At 41.5% G+C, this 9,939-nt stretch overlaps 1 protein-coding gene across 1 annotated transcript in view; it reads right to left on the bottom strand.

The window, feature by feature from the left end:
* Window positions 1–2,113: 2,113 nt before the first annotated feature.
* The window catches only part of ABCB7 (ATP binding cassette subfamily B member 7), a 70,439-nt gene continuing 62,613 nt past the window's right edge, over window positions 2,114–9,939 (bottom strand). The window contains exons 14-16 of the mRNA XM_065410434.1: window positions 8,216–8,319; window positions 5,632–5,739; window positions 2,114–2,834 (exon numbers count right to left, since the gene is read on the bottom strand). Of these exons, the coding sequence (XP_065266506.1) occupies window positions 2,616–2,834; window positions 5,632–5,739; window positions 8,216–8,319 (431 nt within the window). The 3' untranslated portion in view covers window positions 2,114–2,615. The remainder of the gene's footprint in view (window positions 2,835–5,631; window positions 5,740–8,215; window positions 8,320–9,939) is intronic.

Here is a 9,939-nt window from a genome sequence, read left to right as displayed (position 1 = left end):
TTAGGGAAAATAAAAGAGAGGCCCCTAAATAGAAATAATTATGAACTGTCACCACAGATCACCATGATTTTACCTTGCTTCTGCACACCAAGGCTGAAGGTCATTCACCTTTGTATTTTGACACTCTCTTTACAGTAATTTTTAATTGAGCATATGTTATGTATTGGCACAGATTATTTTTCTCTTACATAATTTTAACAGAGAGAATGAGACTAGCCAAAAAGGAAGAAATCAAAAGCGCAGCCTCCTTTACTTTGACAAGTTTTTTGTAGCTCGCTTGATGACAGGTTCAGCTAAAATGAATGTTACAACATCAAAAAAAGTAAACAATTTACATTTGCAGCCACATTATAATAAGCGTTTAGTAACTTTGGGTTCTTCAATTTCTGGGCATCCACCTGGAGGCACCTACATGCTCAATTTTCAGAGGTAAAAAGGATCTGCAGCTCCCATTAACGTCAAAAAAAAAAATCAAGCACAAGTTGGGCACCCAAATTAGTGAAAACTGAAAATTCTGGCTTTGGTCTTGTTCTTTACCTTATTTTACTCATTTGGAAGACGTTAATTTCCAGTTTTATTAGGAAGTGAATTCCTTAACAAATCTTTAAGGTGACCTGAAATATTCTGCTGCCAAGACTCGAGTTCAACATCCAAGGTTCTCCTCCAACGGTTAAGCCCTTAGTTCAGAGGTGGGCAAACTACGGCCCGCGGGACCCTCCTGCTCGGCCCCTGAGCTCCTGCCCCGGGAGGCTAGCCCCCGGCCCCTCCCCTGCTGTTTCCCCTCCCCCGCAGCCTCAGCTCGCTAGCTCCGCTGCCGGCGCAATGCTCTGGGCGGTGGGGCAGTGAGCTCCTGGGGCAGCGCAGCTGCAGAGCCGCAGCCTGACCCGGTGCTCTGTGCTGCAGTGGTGTGGCTGGCTCCAGCCGGGCGGCGCGGCTGCCTGTCCTGGTGCTCTGGGCGGCGTGGCTGTAGCGCTGCCAGCCACCGGTGCTCCAAGCAGCGGAGTAAGGGGGCAGGGAGCAGGAGGGGTTGGATAGAGGGCAGAGGAGTTCGGGGTGGTGGATAGGGGTCGGGGCGGTCAGAGGTCCTGGGGGGGCAGTCAGGAAAGAGAGAAGGGGTTGAATGGGGCAGCATGGGATCCGGGAGACAGGGAACAGGGGGGGTTGGATGGGGCAGGAGTCCCGGGTGTGTGTGTCAGATAGTGGCGGGGGCCGGGCCATGCCTGGCTGTTTGGGGAGGCACAGCGTCCCCTAACCGGCCCTCCATACAGTTTTGGAAACCCGATGCGGTCCTCGGGCCAAAAAGTTTGCCCGCCCCGCCTTAGTTATTAATTATCTATATAGGGAAATGTACCAGCAAAATTATACTATAAACTGGTATAATGCCCCTTGTGGACACATTTATTCTGCTAGTGACAGAAGCGAAACCGGAAAAAAAGTACTCCTATTCTGGAATAGCAGCGTCCATGCACGGAGTTATAGGAGGCTGGAATTAGAATATCAAGGTGGAGTTATGCTGATTCATTTCCCCATGCAGATAAGCCCAAATAGATACAATCTTAGGGCCCAGCCATGGGAGATCTTGCAAGCTTTAGAGAGATTTAAGGTTTCTCAGAATGTGGTAGGTTTGGGCCTTGGGTACAGAAACCTATATGGTTATTAGGACAATAGCCCTAATGATATTTTGGTTGATTTCTCATATAATCGTGCAAAACGATAGAAATACACCAGTCTTTCACAAACTAGCCTCATTGAACTTTAATTGCTCCCTAGGACTATGACTGAAATAAAACAGGATGCAATGGTCTTACAACATACTTCAAAGACACAGAACCTTGAACTCTCATCTTGGCAAGTAAGTAAAGGGTAAACTATATTTTATGTTTTGGATTACAACATTTATGTTATGTCAAATTATATTCTTTAATTAGGGATTTTAAATAGTTTTTAAAAATACATATTACTTCCTCTTTAATGGGACAACTATGACGTTTTCCAGAGAGGAAAATGCAACGTTACTTCTGGAGGAATAACTGAACAGGGTTGTTCCAAATTTGAGTTTGATACTAGAGGTTTTTTGCTTTGTTGTTCTTAAAAAGGAAACGCGTTATGTCAAGCCAGAGAGTCATTTAATAGAACTAAGTACATCTTATTTTTTAGCATACACATTCAAGTTAACTGAATCACATTAAAAATATAAAACACCTTTGCCAGCCATCAATGGTGGAAAATAAACGAAGAACAAGTCTGTTTACCACTTAATGATACAGTTCAAATAATTCCATCTTTGCCAGCTGAAATGATGTAGGTCACTTGAGAAGTGATTGCCAGTAAAATGTATAAATGTCTGAAACTTCCATAAAAATATGCCTTGTTAATTAGCAATAAATTTGGAGTTTTTCAAAAGCTCTCACGCACCTCATTAAATATTAGAGATTCTGACAATGTAGAAATAAATCCTTTGGTTAAAGAAGTTATGCTGCGTTGAGATACTGTAAAAAACCAAAACCAACCAGGAAGTGTCTGAATTGTTTATGTTTTCAAATCACAGCTGTGCTTCAGTGCAGTCTTGTATCACTCTTTAACCGGCAGCAGAAATTTAATCCTGCATCGCACATTTAGCAGGAACAGTTTCCACAGCCCTTCACACTGTTGATAATTTCCTCTTGTAGTTTCTTCCTTTCCTCTTCTTTGGACATATGGTTATTTCTCTCTTCCCATTTCTGGTTGATATTACTATTTAGTATTCTGCTGCTCTGTGTGTGCCACATCTCATAGTAGAGACTGCTGGGACTGGCAAGAAGATCTAAATGGCTACCACGCTCAGCAACTTTACCCTGTAAAATATATATAAAGTTAGTGATTGAACGCTATCAGATCGTTAGATCAGGGGTTCTCAAACTTAATTGCACCACAACCCCATTCTGACAACAAAAATTGCTACATGACCGCAAGGGGGGGGAGAAGAGAAAAGCCTGAGTCTGCTCCGGGTGGGGGAGTGGCAAAGCCTATACATGAGCCCTGCTGCCCCAGGCAGGGGGGGCCAGAGCTGAAGTCAAAGGGCTTCAGCTCCACTGCCCAGGACTGAAGCCAAAGCCTGAGCCCCGCCGCCCAGGACTGAAGCCAAAGCCTGAGCCCCACTGCCCAGGACTGAAGCCAAAGCCTGAGCCCCACTGCCCAGGACTGAAGCCCCTGGGTTTTGGCCCCGGGTGGTGGGGCTCGAGCTTCGGCTCAAGCCCAAGCAAGTTAACACCAGCCCTGGCGACCCCATTAAAACGGGGTTGCGACCCACTTTGGGGTCCCGAGCCACAGTTTGAGACCCGCTGCTCTAGAGTATGAAGGTGACGAAAGCATGGGCCAGACACTTTCACAGTGTAGCTCACAGAAATCCTCCTCTTTAATAAGGAGGTGAAACCCCCAGAGACAGGTTCAGATAGAGGGAGCACTGTATGTACGGACTCAGGCCACACTCCATGTTAAAGACGAAGAACTGCAATCTTCTCCGGGTTATAAAAAAATAGGTGTAGACCTCAGGTCTCAGTTGGGCAAAGTTCACGGCTTGACTACATGAAAAACTACCAGTTTAAACTAGAGATACAACTTAAAATAGGTTTAGCACTATATATGAGAGTTAGGATTTATTATAATTATTAAACTAGTGCATATGCCAAATCTGCCATATCTTGACTTAGTTTAAATTGAGTAGGAATAAATTTATGCTAAACTGAATTAAGCCATTATTAAACCAAAAAAAAGAATGTCCACACAAGGATTTGCACAATTAAACCAAATTGATTTAAAACCAGATTTAAGTTAAATTGGTGCAACCTCTGTGTTTTGCTAAGGCCTCAGTTGTTCCTATGTTAGAAAGTTCAGTCACTAAAATTATATTGGCAACTAAGTATGCATGTGCTCTCTGTGGCTCCAAAAACTAAGCTCACTTATTAGACTGCATAATAATCAAAATAACATATTTGTAGCTTTTATTGATTAATATAAGGAGAAAATACTCAACCCTGTGATGTAATATTTACATCATGCAGCAAAACGGTTATACAATTTTCCAGCTCCTTTTCCTTTCCTGATCCTTATTTAATTGGCTGCCATTATTGTACCCTGCACACAAGCGTCAACTATGTTTCATGAACCAGTCTGCCAGCAGGGAGTGATGCATCATGTTGGCTGACTGAGCACATCAGTCAGTCTCTACTGAAGCAGGAGCTTGGAAAAGCAAGACAACTGATGAACCTAAGCATCCCAGCTGTTCAGCTAACACTAATGAACTAGTTTAATTGTGTTTCTTTTTAAATCCAACAATTATACTATAATACAAAACACACTCTTACTGTGTTGTGATACATTATATAATTCACGGATTGGCTCATTACATATGGTTATAAACCACACTAAATGTTGCGCTAGGTATGACTTTTTATAGAAAAGTAGAGCCACATGAATGTATACTATTTAAATGTTTAGCAAAAGCAGCAAACAGCAGACAGGTGGGAAGTGAGTTTACTCCATTATCTAATTTTGTCCCTGCCATCTGAATCTCAATGATATTGAGAAATACCATTAACTCACTTCAAAAGTTTCTTGTTTAAGAAATTCCAGCACAATCATTTAACATACCAAAGAAATATCTGTCTGTTTTCTTCTAGATATATACATTTTAATATTTTAGTCACTGAAGATTTCAATGATTCAAGCATATAAATAGCAAATAAAATAGATGAACAGCACACACTAGTAAATTTAAGAAGATCCATAATTGGCAGACTAAAGCTAAATCACTAATATCTACTGAGATATCAATTTTAAAAAGCTATTAAGTGATTTTTAGGGGCACTCATTTTAACTTTGTTACTCAGATTGTAACAGAGAGGAAGGTGAACAACATAGAACAGACAGAGTATGAGGTGGCGGCTGAACAGCGATATTAATCAAATATTGAAAGGGTCTCTTTTTGGGGGTGGAGAGAAAGACAGAGGGAATAATTACAATTTTCTAGAGCTACCAGCCACAATAGAGTGGTGCTCAGATTTCTACCATAATTAGATTGAACAATCCTGCAACAATTTTATCTGCAGAAACACAGCGCACACTGCTCTCTTTTCTATTGAAAATGAGAAACCAGGGATGTATCTGAAAAATGGCTACTCTTATTGGGCAATGAAAATGAAACATAAATTGGGGGAACACATTAGGAATCCAACATGACAGGAATCCATAATAGAGGTAAATTGTACACCACCTTAAACCAACACCACATTGCCCAGTGAATCGGATTTACAGTAATCCACTTAAAACACTAGTAACTACATGTAGTTAAAAGTATTATACAAGCGCACTACAACATATAAAAACTAGGCATTCATATGTACAGATACACTAAATTTCTGCCATTAATAAGTTGTATTTGTTGCAAGAAAAATGACTATGCAAGAGAAACTTGGGGTAGATTTTTCAGACATGGTTAATTTCCGACAAAGGCAGTTCAGTTCTGTATACTCAGAAATAGTTTGTAGATTTCAGACACACACACACACACACACACACACACACACACACAGAGTCACTAAAACATTCACATCATGTCAAAGTTGAATTACAGAGGGTGATATAGTCTCTCACCTGATCCAGGACAAGGATTTCATCTGCATCAACTACTGTTGACAATCTGTGTGCAATGAAAACAGTTGTTCTGTGCTTTACCAGGTCCCTCATGGCACTGAGAATGTTCTGCAAATTAAAAATGTACATCTATATATATACATTTAAGAGGAAATAAAATCAGATTGTGTAACATGTCAAACGAAGTTTTAATGAATGCTGAAGAATGTCTTCAAAGCCCCAAATTGAAAAATAGCTGGAACTATTTATGGAAGAAGCAACACTACGCCTAGAATAAGACATCAGTAGCTCTGTGAAAGTCCTCAAAGTGGAGCTTCGCAGTGTGAAGGAAAGCCAAGGGAGGTTACACTTCTCTATGAAATTTAAACATCTCAAGGGGGTAGAGGAAGGGAACTGTTTGCTCACCTTCAAAAAAAACGTTTGTAGTTTGACTGTACAAGAAACAGTGCTGATTGCTTGGCATGTTGCAGGTATAGTGTTTTACTCTCCAAATCAACAAAAATTAAAGAACAGCCAAGACTGTGGGTATGTCTACACTATGGAGATTATACCGGTATAACTATGCCACGGGAGCCATGTTCGCATAACCTGCTTACATCTGAAGAAGTGAGGTTTTTTTACCCACGAAAGCTTATGCCCAGGCTACCCCGTGATACTTGCTGCCACATATTTGTAGCCTGTGCTGATGGAAGGGGATTTTCCATTGGTGTAGGAACCCCATCTCCCCAAATAATGGTAGTTAGGTTGACAGAAGTATTAGGTTGGCAGAAATATTCTTAATTGACATAGCTGCGTCTACGGGGGTTAGGTCAACATAGCTACATCGATCCGGGGTGTGGATTTTTCACACCGTGGCTGAAGTAGCTACAATGACCTAAATTTTAAATGTAAACCCTGGCCTGTGTCAACAAGGAACACAAATATCCCCAAAACCACAATAGCCCAAGGAAATATTTACTATCTACAGCCATCCCCATCAAGTCAGAAGCAGTGTTTCCTTTTCCACCTTCATGAGCTGCAATACCTCAGATGCAGAAGTGTGATTTAAAGCTATGTCTACAATGTAATAAAAGACCTGCAGCATGGCCACAGATAGCCCAGGTCAGCTGACTATGGGTTTGAGAGTAGGTGCCCTGGGTGTTTTACCACAGTGTAGACATACACAAGTTCGCTTAGGGTAACTGCTACACAAGCTGGGATATGCATTTTGTTTTCTTTAAATAAAGCTAGCCTCTGTCAGAAAACATTGTGATTACAAGATATACATTTCTGGAAAGAACTCATTTTTATTTGCTGCCTTTAAAGTGCAGCTGTGTTGTGCAAACATTCAGCTTTGTTTGGCAACCTTGCAATAAATATAGCAAAATGAGAGGGAAAAAAGTAGTACTCTTCAGAAATCTTTGTCACAAATGATAAAAACACAAGTCCAGGGAAGTGGTTTACTTCAGACAGGGGGATTATTTATATTATACACCATAAGCATGTACCAAGTGTACATTAAATGACTTCCCTATGTCTGTAAAATAAGCGCAATCTAGTGAGCGGCGGTCAAAGTATGCCAAATAATCGACACAAGTGGAAACAATTTGCAAACAGCATTCTTTTAGCTCTAGTTTTAGAAAATGCGATTAGTTCATGAAATTACTGCTACTGCTGAGATTTTTGTATTTAGTACAAAGATGTGGTTATGAAGTCTGATGCAGTTGCTGTGGTAGTGTCATGACATCTGTGTCACAAAATTCTCATATTTCACAGCCCTTCCTATGAAATGAATATAAATTAATACCAGCAGTGTAGGTTATGCATACCTGACTTGCATCTCAGTATGATGCTCCACAATGAACGAAAGGTTTTCTATTTTGCATTATGTCACAATCATTTAAATTACTTCTATTGTAATGAATATTAAATAACACCCAAATTCCTCTATTTAAAGTGGACTGTAGGCTTCATACACCATGAGTACATTAGCAACTGCAACACTTTCAAATGATGTGGGCTTACTGCTGCAACAGGATGTCGTGCTGTAAAACAGGACAGTAATTCAGATGTGGACCTGACATTGCTGGCTCTGGCTCAGTGTAGGTTGGGAATTTCAAGGTGCATCTATGCTGCAATAAGAGACCTGTGACATGGCTACGGCTGGCTGGGTCAGCTGACTTGAGTTCTGCAGGGCGCAGGCTCATGAGGCTATAAAATTGCAGTGCAGAGTTTGGGCTTGGGGTGGAGCCCAGGCTCTCAGACCGTGCGATGGGGGAGGGTCTCAGAGACCAGGCTTCAGCCCCAGGCCAAATGTCTACACTGCAATTTTATAGCCCCGCGAGCCCGGGCCAGAGTCAGCTGACCTGGGCTCAGAGCAGTGCCATGGGTTTTTTATCTCAGTGTAGACATAACCTTAGTGTCTCAACTTTTGGCCTTTGGGGAAAGATTCTTTACTCTTCTCATTGACAGTACTAAAGAATGGCATTTGAGTAGCTAGACAAAAAGCAAACATGACAAAAACTCTTCTGGGAGGAGGTTGGAGGGCCAGCAAAGTTGGACAGAATGCAGCTGAAAAGGCTTTAGATTCTTTATCCTAATTTACCTCTTCTGTAATTGAATCTAAAGATGATGTGGCTTCATCGTAGAGAATAATAGGAGGATTCTTTAAGATGGCTCTGGCAATAGCAACTCTTTGCTTTTCCCCTCCTGAGCAACAGAGAAGGAAAAAAAGGTTATTTTTGCCTTGATCACCATGGCATGGTATTCTAACACCTGTGATAAAGAGAGAGACCTACAAATAAGATACATCTGAAGTCCTTTTTCATTCGTCTTTGCCATGCAAACATTTCATATAAAAAGAGAGGGATTACAGCCACATTACAAGAAACCTCCACCCATTTTGCTCAGCAGAATCTTGAAGCTTACCTGATAATTTTCACATGGGAGTAAAGTCCATTTGAGGTTGAAATGACAATTGGAATTACTACGCTTCTGGCTGCCACCAGCAGCCATTTTCTGAATAGTGACACCAGAAGTATTAGTCAAATGTAAAACTGATTTCAATTTTGAAATATTAAAATCAGGGGAAATCAGGGGAAAGGCAGCCAGAAGCGTAGTAATTTCAATTTTGAAATCAGTGTTAAAGCTGGACAGAAAGTAAACTTCCAAACACAATTTAGTGGGGGCAACAAAGTGCTCAAGTGTAAAAAGAGTGCCCAGCGGTACTTTGAAATACTACTTAGCTCTTACATAGCTCTTTTTATTTCATGTACAGATCGTCAAAGAGCATTAAAAAGGAAGCTAAGAATCATTATTCCCATTTTGCAGATGGGGAAACAGATACAGAGAGGCAAAGTGACTAGTGCAAGATCAGACAGGTCAGTAGCAGAGCCAGGAATAGACCTCAATCTTTTGATTCCAGTTTGTAGGATACTGAATTGGTTTCATGCTGCTTCTGACTCAGGACTATATGCTCATATACAATATTCCATGCCTAAAATAGCCTCCACCATCACATGAGCCATGCAACATTACATGCTGCCACCAAATCTCTCTCACGACTCACTTCCAGCTAGCCTTCCACTATTTGCCTTTACTCAGGTGCTCCCTAAAAATCCAATATGGTTATGTAAACATGATTCTTAAACTGACTGCAGCACCCTCAAGTTCTTGCATACACAACACCTAACACCCCCCAATAAATGATCCCCTAAGCACCCTTTTTTTCTACCTTGTGGTTCTGTTGTTCACTAATCCCCACTGTGACATTCTATGTCTTGGGGGGGGGTGTCCTGGAACCCCCATATTCTCCATTTTTATATAATCGTGATCTTACATATAAAGCATGCCTTGTAAGGTATCAGGGGAAAGATTATGATCTGCTGAAAGTCATTTCTCTATCCATATATGTGTATCATTGGTGCATGTGAAGTTATGAGAATTGTGTTGTATGGTGGTCACTAAAACATGCTGTAAGTTGGGGAATCAGCCAGATATTAGCTCCCCAGAGGCAACAGCAAGGAAAGTAACCAACACCCGGGTGGGGTGTCAATCAACCCATCAACCACCATTGTCCAGCAAGGGAGCTACAATGCAATGACTCACCTGCATGGGGCCCACACTAGGGGAATTGCTCAACCTTGCCTGGAGACTCAGCAATGTCACCCAGACATGCCTGGACTTGTGTTTTCCACATGGACTGAGGGTATAAAACCAAACACAGGGGGCGCATACTGGACCTTTTCTCCTTCACCCACCTACGCTGCAAGCAACAAGGATACTCTGAAGACTCCAACTGAGGGAACTGGCCCAGATTTCAAAGGTGAA

This window comes from Emys orbicularis, chromosome 9 (assembly GCF_028017835.1).
Source record: "Emys orbicularis isolate rEmyOrb1 chromosome 9, rEmyOrb1.hap1, whole genome shotgun sequence".
Classification (NCBI taxonomy): Eukaryota; Metazoa; Chordata; order Testudines; family Emydidae; genus Emys; species Emys orbicularis.
The sequence above is the reverse complement of the archived record's forward strand: the minus strand, read 5'-3'. Positions and strand labels throughout refer to the sequence as shown.